The sequence below is a fragment of the Larus michahellis genome, chromosome 6 (genome assembly GCF_964199755.1).
Source record: "Larus michahellis chromosome 6, bLarMic1.1, whole genome shotgun sequence".
Lineage (NCBI taxonomy): Eukaryota > Metazoa > Chordata > Aves > Charadriiformes > Laridae > Larus > Larus michahellis.
The window spans coordinates 27,223,368-27,250,837 of NC_133901.1; the positions used below are offsets into that span (position 1 = coordinate 27,223,368).

At 41.0% G+C, this 27,470-nt stretch overlaps 1 protein-coding gene across 5 annotated transcripts in view; it reads left to right on the plus strand.

The window, feature by feature from the left end:
• The first annotated feature begins 2,102 nt into the window (after window positions 1–2,102).
• ACAP2 (ArfGAP with coiled-coil, ankyrin repeat and PH domains 2) overlaps window positions 2,103–27,470 on the plus strand; it is a 66,676-nt gene continuing 41,308 nt past the window's right edge. For all 5 annotated transcript variants that reach the window (XR_012587753.1, XM_074593188.1, XM_074593190.1 and 2 more), the window contains exons 1-4: window positions 2,103–2,377; window positions 19,665–19,722; window positions 22,823–22,942; window positions 24,279–24,332. Coding sequence is in view for 4 of the 5 variants with exons in the window: in XM_074593188.1 (XP_074449289.1) it covers window positions 2,325–2,377; window positions 19,665–19,722; window positions 22,823–22,942; window positions 24,279–24,332 (285 nt within the window). In the remaining variant the exon portion in view is untranslated. The remainder of the gene's footprint in view (window positions 2,378–19,664; window positions 19,723–22,822; window positions 22,943–24,278; window positions 24,333–27,470) is intronic.

Consider the following 27,470-nt stretch of genomic DNA (forward strand, 5'->3'; position numbering starts at 1 on the left):
TTTCCTCATCACTGCAAATGGGGAAGTACTCTATAGCGTAGCTTTGATACACTTGTATCAAAGTGTATCCCAGTTTGTACATACTTTCAGATTTTTGTGGTTGCTTGGCATCCTAGATGTGAGGGTAGCGCTGGGAACCTGAATAGTGAATTTAAGACAGTACCACGGAAAAGGTTGCATTTTTCAAGGTAATTTTCTTTGTGTGGTGTAGGATTAAAGAAAGACTGGTCTGCCTCCTCATGGTCAGCATTGAGTAATCACCCGCTACCATTGAGCAATGGAAAATTACTAACACCAGCTACTCCTTAGAAAGTAAAACTGTATTAAAAAAAAAAAAAAAAGAGCTGGGCTCCCTTTTCAATTGCACGCTTTAAATAAAAAGTGGATTTCACAACATAAATGCAGCCTAAGTGATACAAAAATTTCTTAACTTGCTGCTTTTGCCCTGTGGGACAGCTCACAAAACCAAACAATTGTTGCATCTGCATAACTTTCAGTTTGGATCTGACATTTCACCAGTCTTCAAAAAATTAAAGAAACCACAATTGACTGAACCAAAAAGCTTCCCTCTGCTTCTGTGAAAGGACACCCTAACGAGGGGAGGGACAGTAAGGGTACAGCACGCATTCAGCCTCTTGGAAAGAGTCTTATGTTCCCCTTCATCCTCCCATGTTGACTGTTTCCCCTTGTGAGACCTAAAGGAAGTTGGGGAGAGAGAATGGGTAGGATAAGAAAAAGGGAGAGAGATAAAACACAGAAGTGAAGCTTGGTGCAGGTGATGGGGCACTGGAGGGATGGAAGGTGTGAAGACTGCAGGGGGCGAGCTGGCTCCCTGGGAGCAGGTACGGCAGCTCCTCAAACTGTTGCAGGAGCTGAGCGTGAACATTGTCAACTCACGTCAGCATCCTTGTAACTGCAGGATGGAGCCTGTGACTTGGTGTGACATTGACATTGCTTCATCTTTGTAAAGTTTATCTTGAAGACAACAGTAACTTGCACTCCTGATGCTGCCTGTGAGGATGTGTGACACTCTTCTCTGCCTTTGTCATTTTTACATCTGGGAACACTAAGCAGTGCCCAATTTATTAAAACTCTTTTTCTGTTTTCTCTCTAAGGCGTCAGAAATCGAGAGTGTTCCGTGGTCCTTTACTACAAAGTGGGAGAGGACCAACATGGTCCTTTTCACTCTATGATGCAGCCCTCTGGCTGTTTCAAAAAGTATTCTCGGGCGAGTGTTCTGTACAAAACCCAAACACGGGCACTTAATATTCTTTATACGGAAAAAATCCCGCTGTCCACGTCCCTCCTTCAAAAACGACTTTGAATCTCCCCCAAGTAATGCAAATCCACGGTTATGTCCAAGATCTGGAACGGAAGCACGGCGGAGACCATCCGGACCTGTAACTTCTCCGCGGTGGCTCCGAAGTTGCCCGCCGGGGGAGCGGGATGCTGGGTGCCCTCCCACCGACCCGGCTCTCTCCAGCCGCCCCGGCTGCTCCGGGCGGCGGCCGGCCGCCACCAGGCCTCACCTGCTCAGGTGGGCGCCGGGCCTTCCCGCGCGCGTCTTATCCCCGAGGGAGAAGTTCCCCTGCTTAATTAATGCCTTTAATTAAAAAAATTAATCCGTTAAAGCCGAGTAGCTGGGCAGCACCTGACGGCGCCTCAGGAGACAGCCCGTCCCCGGGGAACGTCATCCGTCGGAGCGACAGGCGCACCAGCCTATCGCAGCTCTGGAACCGCCCCCTCAGTGTTTATGAGCGCTGGGATTGGTCTTCCAGGTAGCCGTGGCCAGTGGAGTTTGCCAATTGGTGGGAAGCCAGCGGCTGTTTTCCCGTTGGCTCAGCAGGCTGTCACTCTTTAGGACGCCCGATGAGGAAGTAATCCCTGCGGCATCAGGCGGTTGGCTGCCTCCGCTGAGTGGCCCACTGTTATGCCCGCCCCTCTCGCCTTGTGAATGGCCAGAGCGCTCCCCCGCTCCTGCAACTGGATGGGCTGACTGTCCTTCCCCTGCCCTACGCCGGTTTGGGAGAAGCCCCGCCTGCTCTTGCGTCTTATTGGCTGTTTCTGCTAGGAGCTGCTGTCCATTGGCTATCTGGGCCGTCAGTCACGGTCGGGCGCGGGAGGCGGGCAGAGGGGTTGCTCGGCGCGGCGTTCCCGCAGCAGCCGCCGGGCCCCACCGCCCCTCCATAAGCGCCGCCCCCGCCTAGCCCCGCCTAGCCCCGCCTGGCGGCCGGCCTCCGGCCTCGGCTCGCGTCGCCTCGCCTCGGGCTCACCACCAGCAGTAGCAGCGGAGGAGGCAGCGGGGCCCTCCGCGGCAGGGGAAGATGAAGGTGACCGTGGACTTCGAGGAGTGCCTGAAGGACTCGCCGCGCTTCAGGTGCCGCCAGCGAGGGGCCGGGCTGAGGCCGTGCGGGAGGAGCAGACAGGCCGCGGTGGAGCGGCGGGGTGTTGTTGTTGGGGGGCGGGAAGCGGAGGGCGGGTGTCTGCGGGGGGACAGGCCGCGGGGCGGGGCGGGGAAGGGGCTGCTGGGGCGGGCCAGGGGGAGCTGTGAGGGCCCTGGGGGGTGACAGGCGGCGGCGAGCTGTGGGCAACCGGCTCTGTGGAGAGTGGCGGGCTGGGGCCGTTGTGGGGAGGTGGTTATGTCGGACGGGTGGCGGACAGGCTGAGGGGGGACTGTCTGTGGGGGACAGGGCGGGGGCCGCGTGTGTGGAGGGGGTGTCTGCGAGGGGCTGGGGGGCCATGTGTGAGGAAGCGGCTGCTGTGGGGCTCTGTGGGACGAGGGGCCTGCTGGAGCGTGTGGGGGTCTGTGGGAAGGAGTGGGATGTGGGTGGTGGAAGGAAGGGGGGCGGCGTGGGCAGTGTGCGGGGTCGGGGCTCATGTGGAGGCAGCAGAGTCTGCAGCGGACACGGCCGGGGGCAGCGGCCTGTGAGCAGATGTGGGGGGTGAAGGGTGGCAACAGCTGGTGCAGGAAACGCTCGGCAGCCGCAGCAATGCCCGCCTGGGCTCCAGAGCGTGAGCACCCTGGGGTCCATCTCCGGCTCTTCAGAGCTGTGCTGACACTTTGGTTCCCAGCGTCTCCCGCCTGTGTCTGCTGCATGCGTCTGTGCTCAGTCTGCCCGCTATTGGGGTGCCAGTACTAAACAAGCTCAGTATAATCTTACTTCCCGTTGTCAGACAGGACCTGTACTCTTTGTTTTTCCCCAGCGGAGTGACCACTTGTCTGTCATTGCTGTAGGTTTACTTCTGCTTATGTTGGGCAACTTTCCCCTTCATCTTTCCCTATGTTTTTATTCACTCGATAGATATATTTTACACCATTGTATCTACTCAGCATAATTCTGCCTCTCTGTTGGATGCATGGCTGCTCTGTGCATGTAGGCCTAATTTCCATGCCTGGTATCACCTGCTAGCTGATGGAGAGGCAAACTGCTCCATGGCTTGATGTGATGTGTCACTGCTGTACCTTCCTGTCCTGTGCTGAGCCCATGTTTGGAGTGTCTGTGGCTCTGTGGTTGGCACAGGCTGGGTGAGCTCTATCTGTTGAGGGAACTAGTCCTGCTCTTCCTCTGGTCTCTGGCTGTGTGTTTGTGCCTCCTCTTTGTGTCAGCTTTAGCAATTGCGTGTTTCTGGGATGTGGAGGAAGTTGAAGAAGGTTGTTTGAATGGCTTAGCACTACCAGAAGTTGGAGTTCCTGTTCTTCCCTCTTTTGCTCCTGTCTCTGCTGCCGGATGGTTCCTGGCTGCTTCTGCCACGGGTTTTTCTGGTGACTGTGACTTGTACTGTTGGATCCTTCAGTGAGATAGCTGCCCTGCCAGAAGAGACTGGGTGGTTTTCTACTAGGTTAGTGAGTTGAGTCAGCATTGCAAGGGGTGTGAAACATACTAAAGCTTATGGGGAGGAGGAAGAGGAAACTTCACTGTCAGAAGTAAGGCTAGAGGAAGGTAGTGGGGAGTGAGACCTCACCTGAGGCATTGGGGAGGGTTTATATTGGCTTAGCTGTTCCACAGAGCTTTGCCCTGAGTTGGGTATGCTTGCTAGTACATGTACTTTCTGGCACAACTATATTTAATGTGAATTCATCCTATTTGGTGACAATGCAGTCTTAGATTGGCTTAATTTAACCATGAACTATACCATTAAATAGAATTATTTTTTTAATTAGTGATACCTGCTGAAGTATAGAATATACTTACGAAAGCAGTAAGTTGTGGCTAAAACTTGTTAGCAGAAGTGTGCTGCTATCTCTTCAAGTTAAGACGTACTAGTTCATTTGAACACACTTTGTATCATTCTCCTTTTGATTCCTTTCATTCAAGGAGAGAAACTGTGGAAAACCCTTTGCCAGGGTTTTCTAGTACATTGTGGTCTTTCTGACAGTCTCTGATACTACTACCTCTGGAGAAATTGCAGAAAACCTTATGGTGTAATCACTTGATGCCACAAAAACATCCTTCTAACCTTTAAATGATATGAGGTGGTTAAAATCATGAAGCAAAAATCCTGTAGTATTTCTGAAAAAAGTTTGTATCTTTCATTATTATTAGTATTTGCAGTTATAACTTTGCTCATTCTTAATGTTAATATGAGTTACCTAAACCAAATACTAGAAACCTTCTAAATGATGTTTACTGCAGTGGTTTTGTTAAGGAGGGGTAGAGGCACTGATGTAGAGCAAGGTCAAGACAAAGTCCCAGCGTTCTTGCAGGGAGTAGTGTGGACATAAGGCACCTTCCTGTGCTGTGTTCCTTATCTTATAGCAAAGCAGAGTTGCAGCTTTCTCCTGACCTTGCTGAGCAGATGGGTGTAGTCTCCGTCCTTCCCATCAGTATACCTGTTAGAGCAGTTAAATAAACCTGTTGGGAGGCATATAGTGTATAGAAATGTCATGGTTTACTTTCTTATAGTCATGGAGAGTACTGGGAGGACGTGGGTGAATCAGAGTTCCTGAGTCACCAAATCCCTGTTTTCACAGGGAGCTATTTATCTTTTAAAACATGCTACTACATACAGCTTCAGACACATGACATTCTTGCTTATCTGTGTCTCATGAAGTTCATGTTGATCTCTTTTGGCTTTGAGATGCAATTGGGAATATCATAGTTACCCAAATCAACAGAATAAGTTTGCTTGCTTGCTTAAAATGCATATGAAGGGAGCATGGGTTGTTGCTGTTGAGTTTGCTGTTATGTGATTAGGTAATAATGGCTATAAAGATTCATGTCAGAAGTATGATGGGCTATTTCATAGTAAGGCATGCGTTTTTTTCCCCTCCAGTAGATAAAGAAATCTTTGAGTTATAAAACCTGAAGCAGTGATGGCCTATTGTTTTTAAACTTAGGACATACCAGATCAATTTGGGGTTGGAAACTTGAGGTTTAGAAACTGATTTTGAAAAGGGTCATGGAAAAGGCTGTGAATTCAGGCACACTCTTGCAAATTTGCAATCGTTTTTTTTTAACCTACTTTGAAAACAATCTCACTGAAGTCACATGCTTTTCCTTCATGACTCCCTCTCTTAAAGTATGGACAGACCAAAGATCTAGCAAGGAAATGCATTTGCAGTTCTACAATGTGTGGATCACTTCCCATCAAATGAAGTTGCTTGGGGAGGGGCCTCGGAGCGGTCCTTGAGCACTAAGAACTGAGCTGTGCTGGCAAGTTCTATGTATATAATCAGGAATTCCTGGAGTCCTTTTTATATATGCAAATAGTAATGTGAAATAATACTTTCTCCTTATCTTCAAACAATGAGAATTTCAGTTTCAGAGTTTAATGGAGCAGGCTTTTACACTGATGTTTCACTTTTGATTTTTTTTTTTTCTAACCTAAGAACATTTTCTCTTAATGAGTGAGCCACATGAATCACTCTGAACCTAAATTTTTAGAAAGGAGAAGCAAGTTTAAGTGATGTGGAACAGCTGCTGTAAGTAACAGTTAACAATCCTGATAAACAACAAATAATGGAAAAAGCAAATTTCTCTTGGTTGTGATGTGTGCAATCGTAAGAACGCTCTAGAAGAACCTTCAGTATGTTCCAATCTTTAAAAATGCATCAGTAAAAGCTGTGTATTTTTGAGGTCACTTCTTTGTCCTTATCTGTCACTGTTGGTGAAGTTTAACATTTTTTTGTATTTAATTTTGTATTCACTTCCTGAGACCCCAGCTGCAGAACAGATGATGGATGAATGAGGTGTGTGAAAGAATATAAATGAAACTGTTGCCAATTACCATTCTTGGTAAAAGTATATCCTGGGTAGAACTGGTGGTTCTAGTGTAGTCCCTTCAAAGGGACTTGTCTGAGGAGTCTTCCATTTCGATTGAACTAAAGCATTGCTTTGTGCAGGCCGCCTTGCAGTGTGAGACTGGCTGTCACTGAAGCTCCCTGGTATCTGTGTTCATTTTCTTCTTCTGAGGCTTTGATTCTGGTCTATGAAAGCAGGGCCAGCTGAGATGTACCGCATGCTTATGTAGGGGATGCAGGCTGAATAGGTCGTTAATGCCACTTTGTGGCTTTCCAGATTTGTTTGTTTTTTTTTTTTCCTCTCTTCTGTAGTACTGTGTAACCAAAATTTAGTCACTAAGCACCTGTTTCCCAGGTGACAGGAAGTGTTTTGTCACTTTAAAACACTTTAAAACAGAAGAAAGTGACTTATTTAACCTATTTGGAATAGGTCTTGTTCAGTAGTCAGAGAAATTATTGTGTGTGCCTAACCTATTATACTTTGGTTTGCTTACTACTTTCTGAAGAACATGTAGAAATTGAAACATCAGTAAACACAGCTTCTGTGTTGGAGGGTTCCAGCGGGTACGATGCTGCAGTGCAGCCTGCTTCTCAACCTGCTGTGTCCCAGTCCTGCCAGCAGCGAGTAAACCCCTCTGATCCAGCAGGGGTTATAGTGTGGGTAACCTGCGTGCGGTTATGGTACTGTTGAAGTCACTGAGGCTGCTCGTGTGGATGAACTCAGCAACATATAAGGTATTAAGAGGATTGTGACCAAGAACTCCGCCTGTGTACAAAATCTGTTTGTTTTGCCCAGACTTACCTAGATGTTTGAGGAGGAATTTCCAAATAATTGTTTGGTCTGGGCTTTCTTCCCTTGGTACTTAGGACTGAAAAGCAAGTTCGTAACTTACTTGGCAAGGCAGGGTAGAAAGTATTGCAGAACAACAGAAAAAGAAAGAAACAGTAAGTTGAAAAAGAAAGCTGCCAAACATTTGTTAAGTTTGTGTTTACCATTTTTCATACTTAAATGGTTGGTATGTTTATAACTTCCAGTATGTGATTGTAGAATAGCACTTGCCATAGCTGAAATGTAGTGACGTGGAGGACAATCTTAGCAGGATGCTGGTGGGTTACACGTGTACAGCATCTCTGTCCGTACGACTAGGAGTCTGATGGAGTTAGTTAAACAGAGTGCTTCCAGATTTAGAATTCTCGACTTTTGTGGAGATGACAGTGAATGTGCTGTTCTATTCAGACTCTAGTCAATGATTTATTTATTTTTAAATCTGTGAATACATTCTCCTTTTTTTAGGTCAATTATTTTCTGAATGTACATTTGAAAGATGTATTGAAAGGTAGGACCCAATGCTAAAGCATTTTATTCTATGGTAATCATACCAGAATAAAGAAGTTTCATCGAAGATCCCTCAAATACATTTCATCAAAATCTCTCATACCGAAATCTTTTAAAGCCTTTTCAAATTTAGTACTAAGTTGTTACAGTCTTTCCTAATAGAGATTAGAGAAATGTGTCCTGAAATCAGGTTGTCTTGGTTTGGGTTTTGCACCTAAATTGTTTTAATTTAAAAAAAAAAAAAAAGGTTGGCTGTTGTGATTATGACTTACAAAGGTTAAGGTTTTTAATGCTGATTCTGGTTGTTTCTTTGTTTGATTATGATTTATGTTAAGTATCAGCAAACTGAAGAATCTTAACCATATCTCAAATTGCTAGTATGAACTTAAAATGTTAATTTCCTTGGTTTTGGTTTTTTTAAGCTTTTATCTGGGAATAAAAGAAGGGAGCTTACCATGGGAAGTGGTAACAAAATCTGCTAGCCATCACGATGTTGCTGTAGCACAGCAGCAGGATGAATTGCTGAAGAATTGGTATTAATTAAGTCTGTGCAACTGATCTTTAATGAGTACTTGCAGAATTAAAAGGACAGCTTATTTATGCGTGTGTGTGCGCAATGTAACTGTAATTATACAAGCTCTTGCAGTCATTCACGTTCTAAATATAGATTTGAAGAGGTTTGATTCTTTAGCCTGGAGTGTCTCATTTATGTTGGCTAAGCACATCTCAAGTAATTACATTAAGAACTAAAGTTATGGAGATGGTAGTTTTATATTTTTTGAGGGCAGGAATATTAATGCTAAAATCTCTGGAAGGCAGGGTTAGTAAACAGAATAATCATTTGGAAGGTGGCAGCTGTAAAATAGAAATCTATCTGGTTTGGGCTAGGTAGCTTTGGGTAGCTTTGTTTTTTCCTGTACGTATCTGTGAAATCATTGGCCACTGAATAGCAAATGTGCTGATTTAGCTAAGTTAGCAGTGTCCTGTGATCTTTTTTTCAGGCTTAACTTCTTGACAACCTTGTACTCAGAGCTGTCTTATTTCGAGTCAGCATTTTTCCTGTTCTTACTTTGTGCAGTGAACAATGTGCCTTAAACTTAAGTTGTTGGTGAATTTTTACTATAGTAAACATTCCAAAAAGTCTCCAAAGCAAACTTCATCCTGATAACCTGCCTTGAGAGAAAAAGGAAAGGAAAATATCTAATTTTCAGTGACTACAGAAACATTCCTTCTGAAATTACGGTTTACAGAGCCAAGAACCCTTTGCCTGGGTCTTGATGCAGGCCTTTCTGGCTAAATCAATTAGTTCAGTATCTCAAGGAGAAGCAAATGCAGAAGTGTCATGAGGGAGTGCAAAAAAACCCATTAAAACCCCCCATGTGGTTACTTAATGTTACGTCTTACAGCACCTTATGTTTACGTGGGTAGGAAATACAAGAATAAATTCTGACTAATTTAGTTACTTTTTTTTTTGCCTTGTACATGCAAAATTCCGTTTAAAAACATGTGTAGAAGTTTAAACTCTGTAAATGCATTTGTGATCTTTTTGAGCAGAAACTGTGCTGTTTGTTTGAGACAGATATTGCTGTGAGTTTAGGTAATAATTTAGATGGTTTGCTTTTTGATAGTGGCAGATTTGTAACAAAAATGACAGCTAACGTAGCAATGGAAGACCAACCATCAGGAGAAAATGCAGATTAGCATGTGCACTGTAACGTTATTTTAATATATGGAGGAGTTTTCTGTACTTCTCTGTGTGACAGTATAAATCCGGGTTTTGTTGCAACTTTCATATTAGTAAGAGATTAGATCAAGAACATGAGAAATAGTAGATATTATCATTATGATAATAAACTGAAAAAATTTAAGCAGTCCAGTAAAGTAGGCAGACTAAAACATTGTTTTGCCTTTCTGATGATCTCTTCAAGAGGAGACCTTGCAGATGTGTCAGAATAATTACTTTACGTTGAACATTTACTCTGTGAATATTAAAAGCAGCCAGGCCTCAGACCTCTGGTAAATCAGTGTTTTGATGCACTGTACATAACTTCTGCCTGTGTAGAGGAGAATCTAATTTATGTGATGATGTTCTGATTTTCAAACTGACAAGACACAAGGGTAGACTAAGAAAATAATTTGCTGCAAAAAAAGTCCCTTCGAGTGTTTTATGAACGAAAGGAGGTTTTGAACCAAGAAAATGCCTGTCAGATGGTTGGCAAACTTGCTCGTGTGGCGTGAATCTTTCTGTGACTTCCTGTTTGAAATTCTAAGACTCTACAATATGCAGGCATGATGCTCTTGAATAATTTCTAGAGTTCATATGTCAATAGCAATGGGGATTGTCGTATTGTGCCTTTGCATGAGAGGTAGTCTAGCAGTAGTCAGTGCGCACGCGCAAACTACCTTTTTTCTTTTCATGAATTTATGATGTGCCTTCAGTAACAGTCATTAAAGGAAGACCTCTGTTGACAATTTTGCATTAATAAACATAAAGCAGAGCTAGTGATCAGTTTGCATGATGTGTTTTTGAAGTTTCTAAACTTCCAAAGTGTAGTTTTGTATTTTAAGCTGGATATAATACAAAGAGAAATTGGAGAAGCCATATGTAGTGAAATGTATTCCGTCTGACAAAATTTAAAAAAACAAGTTGTGTGCAAAAGAATTCCAGACTTCCATCTTCCTGGGAGCCAGATGTTAATTTAAACAGGAACACATGGATATCAAAGATGCTCAGCATTTCTTTGCATTTTAAATATCTTAGTCTTCAATTATTAGTGATTTTTGTAATTATTTTTTGTTAGAATGGCTCCCTCTGATCTGGGCTCAGGGCTCTCTTGGCCGCTTTGCACAGCGCTGGTGGCTGGTCTGAGTTGGTGCCGGGGAACCTGTCCCCGCTCTCTGATGCCGTCCTAGACTGCAGCTCTCCAGTGGTCCCCTTGCTGCTGTGGCTGCTTGTCAGTGGGCAGTAATGGCAGACTGGGTGTTGCTTACTGTTAGGATAGAAGGGTGAAGCTTGTGTGTGTTTGTTTTATTTATTTAGAGTACTTCGTGAAAGTAGTCAGGCTCTGCATTTGACTGGATTCTTCTGGTGAACTTTAATATAGGGAACATGTGCTGTTACTACAATATCATTGGTTTTATGTAACATGCTGCTGCTAATATACTTTAGGTCTAAGATGACTGAAGTAAGAGCCGGGAGGGTCAAGAATAAATGTCAGTAGAGCAGTGTTGGGCCTTGTCATCTTAACTGGGACTAGCAAAAGGCATTAAAAAGACTCACTGCTCAAGTGTAGGTGTTGTCTTGCCTTTCCTAGACTTGTAGCATTCATGTAAGTTGGTTGGAGTTCCTGTCTGTATGAAGAGTCCAATACTTAATGAAATAGGCCACTTCTTTCTTAACTTCCTTGAACAGGAAAAGTAGAGTTCGTCTCATGTGCTGCGTAGCCGTCTCTCTTCTGAAGGCAGATTTTAGGCTTAGGCTTCTTCAAATCTTAGTGAAGATTACTAGTTGTATCCCAAGTGCCTCTTGATTTGTTTTAGCCATATGTGTCAGAATAAGGTGAACTGCACCCTGGAAATCGCATGTTTCCAAAGGCGATTTGGATGACTAACTCGGGTATCTATGTGTACATATCAGAATTTGATCAGATTAGGCACGCTACAAGAATAGAACAAATGTACTGGCTTTGCTGGTCAGGGTTATTATTCAGGATAAACACTGTTTAAGATGACTGAGGAATCTCTGATGTTTCACTGAGGATGCAACTTCCGGCTGAATTTGTGTGTTGATAAATTAGAGTCTGTTTAAAAAGTATGTGCATGTGTGCACACCCTCTCTACAGGACTATTCTTCAGAAGAATCTCCAGTTTGTGGAGAATGATTTTTAAAAGTACTTATTTAACTTCCTGGAGTGCTTTCTTCTGTCAAGTGTCTGATTTTGAAGAAAAATGTTTGCCTGTTTATTCTATCCTACTTTATCCCAAAATGAATGATGAAAAACAAGAAGATGAAGTGTTGAATGTGCATGCTATTGCAAAATATCCACTGTATTATAAGTATCGATCTTGCAAGATTTTTTGAAAATATTTGCAGGTGACTTGAGATGAAAAACCTTTGGTATGTAATTAATAAAGGACATGTAAGCTTCTGTTTGGCCGAGAAATAGCTTACCTGCAATTAGCATTGACAGATGAACGAAAGCCCAGGGTCTTTAAAATCGCCTGATGACTAAAAGTAGCGGGAGAAAAGATACTAAATGTACCCAAAGAATATTCAAACCTTTTCCAGGGCTGTGGGTGTACCATATGCATTTTGTAGTTTTTATGTTAAAGTATTCCAAATGCTTATTTTTTTTAATAGATCACCCATTATCATTTGAGAAGGGTGAAGAGGAAAGGAGACTGGCTCTTCCAAATGTGAAAACAGTAAATTTGAGGAAAACACAAATAAACTGCATTTCTGTATTCTATTCCTAATGCTTATGTACTCCATTATCTTGAGATTGGATTCATTTGACTGGCTGCTTCAGCGCAAAGGCATAAAGAGCAAACAAAGACTGTTTCTTTGCAGTATGAGGGAACAATACTGTTAATTTACATGTAAAATACACCTATGGTAAGTGAGTGTGAGAACAAAAAATTCAATCTTGGAATTTGTCTATTGTAACAAAGCTGCAGCCTCCCTTCTAACTGTCAAATAGAGCATTCTGATTTTGTCAAGAGTATTACCAAAATATTCAGCTTCTGAAATAGACAAAAAGGGCAAATACTTGCTGAGGGCTCAGTCTTCATAGCAAATCTGAAATTTTTCTCTAGTTTCGGTAAAGAAGATCCACCTGATGTAACTGCTATTGTAGACAGCTAGTGGTCCTTAGCTCTCCTGAAACACGGTCAGCTCTTGTTATAAAGGCTTTGCCATCTTATGGGGGTTTGGACACAGCAGTGCTTTTCTCACTGTAGTAGGTATAAGTTAGCAACTAAGGGAATTGTGGAAAGAAAGGGACAGATACTACCTTTTATTTCTGAAATCAAAGCAAACACAAGACTCATATTAAGATTATATGAGGTCTGTAAGGAATACTCTTTGATTAGTTAGAGAGTACTCTAATCTCCAGTTGCCCCTACTTTATAGGAGGTTTTCTGTACAGGTGGTTAAGTCTTGCTGTATCAGTTCTGAGCATATTGATACCGAGAATCTGGTACTAAGGAATATATCTATGATATTTACTCTTTTCTGTTTTTCAGGCACTGTTACCCTGTCTTTTGTCTTGACTGCATCTGAGGTACCTAAGGGGTATCTTTCCAAATCGGAGATTCATTTCTCTATTCTTCCTCAGATTGTTATGACTTATAGCTCTAAAAAGATAAGTTGACATGACCCTTTAGCATCTGACTAGCATCTGGATCTTGAGGCTAATAGATAGGGCGTAGTGTGTAGGTGGAGGGATGTCCTATCTCGTATCCTTTACAGTTGGTTGCTTGATGGTTGTATATATGGTTCCACTTCCTGACCTTAACTACATATTTGAGTTTTCAGATGTTGAAATCCTTCATTCCTTCTGCTGCTTCTGTGTACAAGCTCCTGGGTAGTTGCTGAGATTTAAAAGATTAAAGCAGCCCTGTGATATTTGCAAGTTTTCAGCAACAAGAAGCTGCTGCACAGCACCATCGGTTTCTCGAGCTTGTTTCTGCTGCCCTTTTTTTGTTGCAACATCTTGATACTATAGTCCTACTTCCTTATCTGGTAATAAGGCTTCCTAAAAAGCTTTTGACTCATTCTTGAGACATTGGAACGCTAGTCAAAGTTGTGCGGGACAGGTATTGTGATGTGTTGCATTCTTATCTGAGTTTGTTTCACAATGTAATCAACTTCTTCTCTGTGAAGCTTTCATGGTCACCATTGTATCCCTATCTTGTTAACAGCTGTCCCAAAAGGAACAAAACATTTAAGTTGAAAGACTATCCTGCTTATCAGAATCTTTGTGGCAGAAAAGGGTTGCTAATTTTCTACTTAGGCTTACGTAACTATCAGGCTCTCCTGAGGTAGAGAAGCTTAGAGGAAAATTATTAGGCAAAACTATTGGGAAAAGAACACTGTTGGGCATTTCTGGCAATTTTCCGCAAAAGAGTAATGAGAGAAAAAGCTTGAGATTTTAGGGCCAGCAGGTAGCACCGATGTCCTTACGGACTGTGTATGATACACTAAATGCTGCTGCAAGTTTAGTGGTAATCAGTTTGACTTTCAGCCATATATATGAAGTGGAATAGAACTTCTTCCTTTTTGAAGATCAATATGTTTATAATTTTCATTATCTTTTGAGATAATGGACATGTGTAGTCTTGCAGTAAAGAGCAAATCAAGTGAAGCATGCATCTTAAAGGGATTTGTCCTGTTTGTTTGTTATATCAAAGACCATATGAATTACGGAGGATGAACTAAACTTTGTAGGTGAAGACGACCTTAAAAACTAGTACTTACAAGCAGACTTTTGCTTTAATGATAAGTGAATTCAGTAAATGCCTTTGTCTTATTTCATTGTATTATTTTACAAAAGGAGAAGTCTGACTTGGGAGGAATAGAAAAATGGCTCTTCTAATATTGAGGACTTGATTCTTGTTTCTTTTCTCCAGGGAAGTTTGAAACGTGGATAGTGCTTGCTCTGGACCTGAGAAAAGTCAGCTTATTCATCAACCTATAATTTTCAGTTCAGGAAATGTTTCCATATTTCAATCCACCAGGCTTGCAGAAAATTTCTAGGATTTCGGGGTGGGGGTGAAGAAAATGTCACATTTCTGATTCAAAGTCTTACTGTTCACGTTGTAAAGCTCTTCCAAGCTATTGATAAAATGTTTTGTGGCAATGACTGAAGAATTAATAATGTAAGGAGTACTATGATGACTGAGGAAGTTTATCGCAGCATGTCGGGGAGCATTCATCATCTGTTCCTCTGCATGGAGGGGTTCTGTGCCAGCAGGGAAAAATCTCTGTGGTGCCAAACCAGGACTTCAATGGGGTCTGTGACAGGCCGCAACAGCGTTCTTTCTTCAGACCATATTAATGGTTATGACACATCTCATCAGTTATAAAACTCTTCTTGTATGTATCTGTGCTGTTATCCAAGGTTATTAGGCCTTATTGTTCAGTGTACGACTTCTTTGTCCCTCAATATGTCATGTTTCTTTTTTAATCCGTGGTTGTCTGATGCCATTATGCGCATGTATCAAATGTATTCCTTGTTATCGTGTTGGTTAAGATGCCTCTGGATAGCTTTTAATATCTGACTATAGATGAAGGAAATCAAATGAAGTACACAGTGATTGGAGGGAGCAGTTGATATGCTGGATGTCTGCCATTCAGAAGGACCTCAGCGAGGTAGAAGCAAGTGCTCCTGAAGTAAGTCCAACCAAGACAAAAAGCTGACACGTGAAGTATCGCTTAAAGCTATAGCATGAGTGCTTGGTAATTTTGATATAGCTTGATTATTTTTTTTTTTTGCACACATCTAGAGCTGTGATACCACTGTGGGATGCACAGATAGCTTGCAACTAATCTCTACTGGTTGGGTTTGTACATAACGTGAGAGAATGATCAATTGCTTTTACTTTAGCCAGTTGCAAACCATCTTTATCCAGCTTTGGCCCTTGAAATTAGTGAGCTGTACATATCCTTAGAGTTTAAAATAAAATGCAATTGAAGGGGACAAAGGGGAGTTAATCTCAGTACTATTTGCTTGTTGGTTCATGTTCAATGTTCTCTCGAGGCTGAATTGTTCTCCACTGGCAGTGGAGCGTGGTAATGCTTCTTTATTTACTCTTCTGATACACAGCTGGTCTCATGAAATTATACTGCAGTAAACGAAAGAAAAAGTGAATGCAGTTATACTTGAATATGTGTACTCAGATACTTTGATTTAGCTATTGATAATTTGTGGCTAGTCTTGCGCATCAACTTTATACTATTGAACTGTAGTGGATGTTACTTGAGAGGACGTTGCCTGCAGTGAAGTCAAAGTTGTGCATTAGGGGGCTATTCTGCATAGAATGTGTGCAAGTAGGAGAGCTGTGCCTTTCCAAGATTTGAAGGCAAGACTTTAGTAGTAATGTTATTGAAACTGATGGTGAGAATCTGTTATTCCCATTTTATGAGTCCAAATACATGAATGTATTCAGAAGTCCTAGTCTGAATAGCAGTTGATTGTGTACTTGTTTCTGTTCTTCTGGAAGTATATTCAAGAGGTGAATCTAAGATTTAGGCTTTAAGCTTTCCTCAATTAAAATAAAAAAAACCCCACAAACCCAAACTATGGGAAAATACTTTATTAATGGGCTTTTAGTCTTTTGAATATTTTTTTATAGTGGGATGTGTTTATTCTAAAATTAACAATAATTAATTGTTAATTATCCGCAGCACCTTTGACTTCTCCATCTGATTTATAATGACTACTGATTCCAGCCTCCTCAGTTTCAGGATGGCAGTCTAAAAACACAAGCTAGATCATGGTGAATGAATGAAAGAGTAAAGGCAGGATGTGGCTTCAATGGCAGTTAGATATCGTTTGAAGAACAGCTGACACTAAAAGCATTGACCACTGCCACCCTTTACACTGTAAGTGTAAACAGGCTGAGCAGGCACTCATCTGTGGCCACAGTGTGCTTGGCATTATGGTCGGCTGCGTGTAGTGGTTTAGTCCGGACTAAGTTATTCACTTGGTGTGTGCCTGCAGCTCATGGCCTAAGAGTGACCAATTTTCTTCAAGGAGAGTTTAGCTGCCATCTTTCTGTTTGGTTCTTGAGATTCTTGGTGTCTCATAGTATTTTAGCCTGGAAGCAAGTCTTTCACTGGTCACTTAAGGAGAATGTTGTGATGGACGCCAGAGAGTTCAGCTTTCTTTTGTTGTGTGCTGGCCTGGGTAACTGGTGACATTATCCTAATTTAAAAAGGCTGCTAAGTCAGGTCTTGAGTTTTCTTCCATCATCTCCCATGTTCCTCCTGCGCTGCAGCTGTGCAGGAAGCTGTGTCTACCAAACTGGGCTTTAGGAGGCGAGGGGGTGGAGGAGAGGAGGAACTGCAGGGGAGAGAACACATTGCTGAGAGTCCTTATTAAGGACCATGAAGGGTATGGGAGACTGCTCACTTAGGAAAATTGTCCCCCCGCCCTTACACTGCTTACAGCTGTTCTGGTTTTGCGCATTGCCATTCAGTGTTTGAACATCTCGGCAAGCCACAGATGTTTGACTTTGATTCATATGCTGAGGCAGATTTCATCCTTATTCCTAATGCCAGAGCCTTCTGGCTAAGATTACCCTGACACAAACCCTGCTCCCACTTCACTAAGGAGTAGCATTTTTGGTACATGTCAGGTCTGGCACTTAGTCCCCCGTTGTTTTATGACCACTTCCTGTGTTTATCGCTGGAGATTGGGTCTTGGCTGTGTACATGAGATTTACTTGGAATTATGACAATTTTCTGTGAACTTTTAAGTAATTTCTGACACAGATGTTGTAGAGAGAGAAATGCACCTTTGTGTTCTGTGGCTTCAAAAAGTATTAAATTAAGAAAAACAAGGATAGCATTAACACAGCGCAGCTCAGATCAGCTGGCCTTAATGTGTTCCCTAACACAGTACGGAAACAATTTTTGTGACTAGATGGTGTTAATACATTATTGGATATCTAGTATTATTGGATATTAGGTATCTCTATTCTGATAGTCTGAGGGCATCCCCTCTGCTGTTCTTATGCTTGTAATCCAGTGTTGGTCTAGTACTGTGAATGTGTTTGCATGAGAATAACTTTTCTACTAGTTTTTATATGGTGGAAACAGTGAAAGTATCCAGTTTTATGCAAAGAAATGGGGGGTTGAAATGGGATTTGGCTGGAACCTAACAGCTGTTTGATCCATATCCAGCTGTAGGGCCCAGATGTGCCTTCCCTCCATCATGTGGTGGTGGAAAATAGCCTGAGAACTGGTCCTGTGCTTCAGGGGCCTGTGGTCGTTCAAAGATGAACTGCAATGAATCAGGTGGTGGAGGGGCTGCATGTCTCCCTTCTGCTATGGTATCTCTTTCTGCTTTGCTTTATCCTTCTTTCTTGACCTGCTCCTCATCTTTTCAGTCTTTTGATATTCTGTTGTTACTTCTTTTTCAGTTGAGCTTATTCTGTCTTAAAATTTTCCCTTTGGAATAGAGCTTTAATTACTGAGCAGATGTGTTGTCTTCATTCTGCCTGCTCTAACTGCCTTTATCTCTCTTCTTCATCTTGAATCGTAAACTTTTTAGCTCATTAAGTCCTGTGGAGCTAGAACTCTTTGCTAGTTAAAGACACTAAAAACAATAAAAAAATCTTATCAGATATTGCTGCAGTTCTGTAAATAAGCTACTTAATCATGCTTTTATGTTAATGCCAAAGAAACAAATTAAAAACTGGTTGCACTGTAATTATAAACAAACAAATACAAAATTTCAGTCTAAATATTGAGATACTTTTCCTTCCTTTGTTGGTTTGTTTTTTTTTTTTTTCTCCATAATGCTCTCTGAAGGAAGATTTACTCTAGAGACTCAAATGAAATTTAATCATTTATGGAAGAAAATAGAGAAAGTAGAAGGGGAAATTTGATGTTGCCTGAAATCTTTCATGCTCTGAAGCCAGAGAAGAGGCAGAAGCCAAAATGTAACTGCGCAGGAATGTGCTTAGATATAAAACCTAAGATGTAACTGTGGGAATGCTTTTTGATACAAAAACTGGAATGCAACTATGTGTTAGTGAAATCTGCAAAAAGCTGGGAATGTCATGCTCACTGTTTGAGAACTGCAGGCAATTGGCAGTGTTTTTCAGAGCTGTTCTTGTAAAAATTGCTTTTCCTGAGTTTGGGGCCTGATCCAGTTTTTTTATTTTTTTGTTCTTGGCTTGAACTCATGTGAACTAGAACACAATTAGCAAGAGACAGTAAAGCTGTGGTTCTGTGTACTCTCTCCTCAGTGGTAAAGCTGGCTCAAGAAATTCCTGCTCCAAATCGTACTTCCATACCTGTCTCACATTTTCCAGGAAGAGTATTTCGTAGGAGTGAAATGTGTCTGGTCCAACTTTCCAAAAAGCATTACAGAAAACTTCCTATTACTTTTTTTTTTTTCCCCAAGGCAGATTACAACTGGTGAGCAGTTTGGCTCTGTGAATGATTATGCCAGAATGACTGAAAGAATGAGGCACCCTGGAATGGGAGCAAGGGTTGGGAATACAGCTGTTCCTACTAACCCCTGTGTAATGTGAAATCCCAGCCTCGTGGAATAGATTGTTGTAGTGTTGTGTTTGTTGCCAGAAATTAGTACGTTTAAGCTTTCAAGGCAATAGCCTGATGAAACGGCAATGTTCGTGAACTAGCTGAACAGTGTCAGCATTTCTAAGTCTTCTATTTTTTCAGATAGCAATAAGCAAGGAAAGAGGTGTCAAAGGAAATGTAAGCTCTCAACTGAAAAAAACCCGATGCTTTAGAAATGCTTCATGAAAGCAACTTTTACAGGCAAGTAAAATTTGACTGGCCTGAAAGTTGCAACCAGTCTAGATTAGAGGCAAGTGATAGACACAAGTGTGCCATCTGAACTTAATGCTAAGTCAGTTGACTCATGGCAAATGTTATATTTTTCATAATCTCATTGCAAAGTCATTCATTAAATAGTTGTAAGTTTGTAGGTTTGAGCCAGGAGAGTCACCAAAAGAATTACTTAAGAAATTTCATTTAGATTTTTACTTTCTTTCCTTTGTTATTACCCTCAAACATATAGACTATTGGCTATAGAATAATAGAGGAAACCTATTTCAATGTGACAAACATTAGGATTAATAAAATTTCATCTCAAATCTTTATTACTAAGCTATATGTTTTATCAGTGATATAGTTTTTCTTCTTTTGACTGTCAAAATTTCTTCAGTTCTGTGGTTCTCTAAAATATGTGCTGTTTTATAGTTGAAATTTAAGTGAAACTGCTGGCAATAAATGGGTTAAATCAACATGTCCCTGCCCCTTCCCCCCTAGTTCCAGAGTATTTTTGTGTAAAGTTTTCCAGGAAAACACTTTTTTTTTTAACCATGCAGGGCAGCTTTAGAAGAAGTAGAAGGAGATGTGACAGAACTGGAACTGAAACTTGACAAGGTAAGCTTTTTAATTCAATAACGTCTATTCTGAAAAATATAAAAAGATGTGTTTAGGTTTTGTTTTAAAGTTAATTGCTGGGAAGCGGCAGCTGACCAAGCAGGAACGGATCTGGGCCTAGTGTGCAGCTGTGCCTTAGAGACCCAGGCTTGAGGAACAGCAGGAACAGACAGGGTGAGCTGCTTTTCTCCCCCAGCTGAGTGAGGATTTGGGTTGTGCGATACCCTCCTGCCCATACGGCCCCCTCCCATGTGTGACTCAGACGCATGGTGGGACCCCCATGCAAACTAGAAAGGCTGAGGGATTTGTGTCTTTGTAGTCTGGAAAAAAGACGACTGAGGGGGGGACCTTATCAACACTTAAATACTTTAAGGGTGGGCGTCAGGAGGATGGGGCCAGGCTCTTTTCAGTGGTGCCCGGCAACAGGACAAGAGGGAATGGGCACAAACTTGAGCATAGGAAGTTCCATCTAAACATGAGGAGGAACTTCTTTACTTTGAGGGTGGCAGAGCACTGGAACAGGCTGCCCAGAGAGGTGGTGGAGTCTCCGTCTCTGGAGACATTCCAAACCCACCTGGACGCGTTCCTGTGCAACCTGCTGTAGGTGACCCTGCTCTGGCAGGGGGGTTGGACTAGATGATCTCCAGAGGTCCCTTCTGACCCTATGATTCTGTGGATTCCTGTGAGTTAAAAACCAAGGTTTGGCCATCTCTGCATTGAGAGCTTATGGTTTATGATGACTGCATACTGTGAGGACACCTGAATACTCTTTATTTTAGAGATTTAAAGTCAATGCTTTCTGTCTTTGGTAGTCTGTGGCACAGTCACAGGAGGATAGGTGTGTGTATATATATATCTCCTTCACTTTTGTCTGGAGGACTTAACTACCATAAAATTCATCCTGCTTTTTCTCATGCTCTGTGCAAGTGTATAAAAGGTTATATCTACCATCTTTTCAGAGCCTTACAATCCAGTTATTGGTGGTTTCCTAAACAGTAATATTGGAGGCTTTTGTTCTTTTTTTGCTAGTATTTTGAGGGTGGCTTTTTTGTTTATTTTTTTACATCTGTAAAAAGTCTCCTTTCCTTAGCATTTTATGCTAAATGTTTAAAATTAATTTTTGCCTGTGTTTTAATGTGGTGGGTAGATATCATTTGTTCACCTCTTTAGCTACCTTTTGAATATGAACTTTTCCTGCAGCTGTGAGTTAGCTGCAGAAATGTAGAGACAAATAAAGTCAGTGTCAAGCCTAGTGTTAAGTCTGAAGACTTTTTTTTGCTACTTTTTGTAATAATATTTCTACCTTTTGTAGTTACTAATGTAACCGTTTGCTCTTTCAAAATAAATTTAAGATAGTTGATTTTGATTTGGTGTGAATTTTGGTGAAACTGACGCATATAGGGCACATCTTTACTGTAGGGGTGATGAATCTGTTTTGGTGGATTAAACCATATCAGTATTTAAAGGATCTGAAATATCTCTCTTGGAAGTTTGTGTTTCACACCAGTCTAAAAGGGTCATTTTTGGGGAAAAGAATTCTCAAATTCCTTAAGGGGCATTATTCAGGGCCTTGCCCCCAGCCTCTTGCAGGGGTCTAGTGCCAATTTTACCATTCTATCATGTAAAAGCTATAATTGCAGTATTACTCTTTGCCCTGAGACAGTACTCTTTAAAACAAAAACACCCAAGCCCATCTTGCTCCCTTGAGAAGAAAGCAAGTATGCAAGGTAAGTATTTAAGTAGTTTAATTGTATTGTGAAGTATAAGTGATCTAGTATAATGCTTAAGTTGAAAGACAAGTTTCTTGTGTGAGCTGAAGTAACTATGGCCTGAGGGTAATGACTTATCTAGGCTTGGTTGGTAACTTTTTCTGCTCAGTTATTCATACTAAACTTAGCTTTATTGTCCCACAATTGTGACTTTGGGCTACATTATCTGCATTTATTTTCCTTTCTGGAAGAAAGGATGCTGGGTTCAGGATTGTGAACTGTAAGCAAAAGTGAAGGCAAAAAAGAAGGATCATGTTGTGATATTTTTATTTTTTTTCCTGTCCATTGTTAAAACAACTTGGCCGTTCATCAGAAAGTGGGAGGTGATGCTCAGATTTCTTCTTTTCTTAAAAGGGTTGGAGACAACATAAAAATTACTGGGTAAATAAGGCAGGAAGGTCACTTGGGTGGTTTCCTTGCCCCAACATAGGATCAAGTACTTCTGTGTTGTTCTTCATGAAAATTTGTCTAACAGCCTTGAAAAATGCCTCAGAGATGAAGATTCAATCTTCTGATTTTATTCTCCGTTTTGTTTAGAGTAGGGGGAACTCAATTATAATACGCCCTCTCTCAAGAGAGCATCTAATCCTTCTAATGCTCTAATCCTTCTTTCTTTCATTAATGGCCCAGTGCCTAAATGGTTCAAAAAGTGGGAAAATATCCATCACAAGATACTGATGGCTTTCATATCAGACTCCGCAGTACCATGCCAGCTAAGGTGCTGACCTAAGCAGTGAATGGTAGGGATGGAAACCCACCAGAGAAAGACTGGTCTGTTGTATGAGTGAAAACATGATTGATTTTTGCCTTCTGAGATGTAACTTTCTCTCTTCAGCTGTGCTTTGTGCAGGGAGCCTTTTGCTTTCCTGTGCCTGAATCGAGTGTCTCAAGATGAAACAACTGGTGTGTGTTTCTTTTGGGGGCTTTTGGCTTGGAAATCACAAAACACTTATACTTGGGTTCTAACCAGTTACGTTTTAGTTGCTGAGCTTTTTGCCCTCATACAGCCCTCTCTCTTGAAATAATGTGCAAAATCTCAGTTAACAATAAAGCAAAAAAATAAAAATATTATAAAGAGTAGTAACCTTCCCAATGGCCTATCGGTTGACCTAGAATAGTATTTTTATAACTATCACTGTACAATAGAAAGCTTTTCGTAGAATGCAGGGCTCTGTAAATTTAGAATTTAACTTTCGAAATCTTTATTTCTTAGACTTAACTAAGCTCAGTGTGTTTCATATTTATAGGATGGTGTAAAAAAAAAAAAACAAACAAAAAAAACAAACCCCAAAACAAAAATCTTCCACTTTGTCATTTCTTCCTCTTTTTAGCTGGTGAAGCTTTGTATTGCAATGATTGATACTGGGAAAGCATTCTGTACAGCCAACAAGCAGTTCATGAATGGGATTCGAGACCTTGCACAATATTCCTGTAAAGATGCATTGGTTGAGGTAAGCTCTTTAAGAGGTGAAAATGGAAGGAGAGAAGTGTAACTTGAAAAGGGTAAAATATAACAGTTGGCAAGAAAAATAGTTGAAGTTCATGCTATTATTTGTCTTTTTGCTCCCTTTTTCTTTGAGATGTCTTAAGAGTGAATTTTTTTGACTGTGGTGCACTGCAAGTGTCTGTGCTATTTAGTTTCAGCTTTAACTGGCAATGGCAAGGGGTTTCCACATTCCAGAAAACAGGTTTTAGGTTAGGAGTAGTCATCTTGGGAGTAGTGCAGAAAGTCATGTTGAAGTTGTGAACAGCTGCCCTTTTTACTTTGCTAAATAAAGGGATTCTAGTCATGAGATCCTAAGAGCCAGCTCACTTAAACAAAATTCTTTTGGGTCCTGGAGCTGGCGTTCTCTAATCCATAGATTTAAATTTTTAAATGCACAGACCCCATTTTGGTGTTAACCGCAGACTGATGTCTTGGTAGGCTAATCTGGAACAGCTAATACATTTCCTGTCTATGTTACTTTGAAATGAGGTATGAAATTGTGCACATAATTATACCTGCATATTACACATCTCTGTGTGTATCATCTATATTTAATGCACGTTATGTAATAGAACATCAATTACATGTGTGCATCTTCACACGCTGGTTGAAATAGGTGATGCCTGGGAACGTCAGTACAGTCTGTGTGCAACTGAAACTGTTGTCTGGAAATTTACGTGCTTGAAATGTAGTGCGATGGTGAACTAGTAAAACTTACATTATTCAGTTTCAAGTAGGTTTTTGTTACACTTGTTGTGTAAGCAATAAACAGTTATCCAAATCTATTAGGGATAATTGTTTTCTAACTGTCTTTAATTGAGACATTGATTCTACAGATTGATTTCAGTGTTGCGAAGCTTATCAGCTGAGGCAGGAGTTCCTACAGTAAATCTGTGTCTACTGATAATTACAGCGTGTTAACCAAGTTTATGGAGTTAAAAGTACTAAACATTAATAAATATTAAGTAGTGCAATATGAAATATTGTAAATTAATGTGTTAAATTACGTGAACTTCCCATAGTTTAGTCAACTTAATTTGAATTTTTCCTGCTTTGCTTCAGTTTGATCCTTTATGTATAGGTAGGTAGCAGTAACATTTTTGTTGCTTGTAGCTTTAATAGATCTGCTTGATATTACTCCCATTTTCTCCTTCTAGCATAATGGTTTTAGTTTAATAATCATGCCAAGGAAAATCAATTCTCAAGTTCTTTACTGAAAAGCTGTAAACCTCTGAAACCTTGCTTTCGTGCGGTGTATTTGGTAGAGCTTAACTTAAACCACTTTGTTTTTCTCTTTACAGACCAGCTTGACAAAGTTCTCTGACACCTTACAGGAAATGATCAATTATCACAATGTAAGTATTTCTAGCTGAAACATGACACTGATAGCTTGCCTCTAGTTATATTTGATAACAGAAGAATGCTAAAGCTTTTCTTGTTGATAGTATTTGCAAAATCGTGGTTTAAGTGATATTAAATATCTCTCATTTTATACTTCTAAATATTTTATTTATATTTTGTTTATGAAGTATTTATAAACATCCCCTTTTCTGCAGATTTTTATCTCGCTTTATTTTTTGTTTGGAATTTGTAAGCTTTGCGAAAACCCAGTGCTGTAAGACAGAGTAAATGCTGAATTGTTTCATCTTTTTTAATCAAGTTGATGGGCAGCACTGACTAACTAGGAGCATATTTCTTTGCTGGGCTGAAATAACAGTTACCTTTTCTGTAATCTCTACATCTTTCCCCCCATCCCTTATAATGCACAAAGTGAAGCATCTCTGATTTGTGTGTAGTTGTCTTTTTGACAGTATGACTGATTTAGACAGGTGTAGAGAAAGGGAAAAATGTTAGGATTTGAGACAAATAGTGATTTTTAGCATATCATACTTCATCAGAGAGCTCGGTTTTGCCCAGATTGAAAACCGATTTTTTTTTTATTTTTTTTTTCCTCCTCTAAAGAGTTTAGTCTTGTATTCTGAAAGCCAAAGGGATGTGTTAGTTCTTCTGTTTTCTTTCTCTTCCCTTGGCCCCTACTGTTTTTCTTTCATTTTCTAACAAGTTGCTGGAAAGCAACTGAAGTGTCTCCAAAGTGGTGAAAATATGCAGGGCATTTAAAATTAATTTTTTTTATATCACTAGGAGTTTAAAATGTAGTGAGATACAGAGAATGCAGTTCAAACAGCTTCAGCTGAAATTAATTTTGTTAGCATTAACTTACCTTCCTAAAACTGCCTTATTAGGCATTTTTTTGAAAATTCACACTTGTAGAAGGGAAGGGAAACAAAGGGAAGCAGGTTAATACTGTTGAGTTGGATTTCCTTTCCATTCTATGAGGTGTATGTATCTATACCTAATATAATGAAAACTGTAAGGAGGGAAGTAAGTGGACAGTGATACTTTGATGGTAGAGAGAAGCTTGTGCAACGGTTCAAAGCAGCAGCAGTGGGAGAAAGTGTTACTTCCTGTTGGTAATTGCTGCAGGTTAGATTGAGCAGAAGAAACCAGTTGACCGTCCCTATTTTACGCTTTTCATCACACTTCTGGCTGCTAATTACCCTCTTAACTGTGTTTCTGCTATATGGTATGTTGAGTTTTTTTGACATATCTGACCTAGGTCCTATGTTCTTGCTGCTGATATTTTTCTACGTGATTGTGGCTTGAAGTGCTTCGGCAAAATTTGGCACAGCACAGCTCTCCCTTTAGGGCAGTTTGAAGGCAGAAAGCAAAGATCAAGGCATTCTAAAAGAAGATTTCTTTGCAGATTTAAGTAGGGCCACTCTGAGTTCTGTCCTGGTTTTTTTTTTTCCGCCCTTCACTTCCTCGCTATACTCAAGCACAGGGAGCAGAACAATGACTTTTACCAGAAGGCAAGAATGTAAGAAGTAAGGCATGTTATGAGGTTCTGATGTAGAGCTTTGCCAGACATGTGGTCCTGCGTTGCTTTTTGTGAATCTGCTTAGTTCAGCAGGATTTACTAGCTCAGAGTGTCAGTTCTGTTGCTGACCGCGTTGGCAGGAGAGCCATCACAAGTGAGAAGCAGCTAGAGGAAGAAGGAGGAGGGGCAGGCATCCTCCAGAGGAAGGAGGGGAGGGGTGGGAGGTAGTCCCACTGAGAAGATCTGGATGACACTGTTTTCTCATATGAGGCTTTGCTACAAATCAGGCTAGGAACCAGACTAATGCAGCATCTTCACTGATCCAGCAGTGGGGGAGTAGCTTTGACAGCTTAGGCCAAATAGCAGCTTTCTTAGACTTGGTTTGGAGTGTGTGAAAGGTAATGTGTACGAAAGGCTGTAAATCTAGTCAGATCGTGGTATCGGCATTTTTTCCCTTGTTCTTTTAGGAAAAAAAACTATGTGTATTTTTCTGCCTTTTTTTCGTCTTCATTACTGTAAGTAGAATTGCAAGGTTCTTATTTCTGGGAGTCCACTAATCAGTTGAGTTCCCATCTGGTTATACTCTTTCTGTATTGATCTTGATTGGTGCTCTCCTCAGGCACTGGCAAGCTTAAATGTCAGCAGTGGGAGTAGTCCCAGCGTGACTTCCAGCTTGTCAAGAAGTTCTTTATCTAGTCTAGTTGTCTGTTTTTTCTGGTTTCCCAAAGAGGGAATACAAACAAGTTCTTCCATGTGTTACTGTTAGATGTAGGACAGTTCAGGTCGGAAGGGGTCTCGGGAGATGTCTGGTTCAACTGCCTGCCTAAATCAGGGACAGTTCAGAGGTTGGAGCAGGTTACTTAGGGTTTTATCCCATTTGGTCTTGAAAACCTCCAAAAATGGAGACTGGATGGAGGATATAGTACCACTGTTAATGTGCGACTTAGTTGTGTTTTCGTTCCTTTAGTTCCTTACAAGCTGGTAAAGGTTTTGCTGTCAGTACTTGGCATTGCCTGTTTTTTTATTCCCAAATGTTGTGAATAGGGAAACTAAGACTGAGAACATTTAAACAAAACATTGCTTGAACTGAAACTCTGAGTTCTTGACTTGCTCTTTCAATAAAATTATTTAACACTTAAAGATCTTTACTTTTTGGAAGAGATTGTGTTCAGTTGGGCCAACTACTACTTCCTTATATTTTTTCACCTCTGTTTTTTGTGATCACAGAATCACAGAATCTTAGTGGTTGGAAGGGACCTCTGAGATCGAGTCCAACCACATAAAAAAAAAAAACCCACCAAAAAAAAAAGCACCCACCTACTAAACTCCACACCCACAACCCCACACACAACACCCCACCACAAACCAATAATCTTGGGCACTAGAGCATGCCCTTAAGAGCCATGTCTACACGTTTCTTAAATACCTCCAGGGATGGTGACTCCACCACCTCCCTGGGCAGGCTGTTCCAGTGCCTGACCACTCTTTCAGTAAAGTAATTCTTCCTAATATCTAATCTAAATCTCCCTTGCCGCAGCTTCATACCACTTCCTCTGGTCCTGTCGTTATTCCCTTGGGAGAAGAGGCCAACCCCTGCCTCTCTACAGTTTCCTTT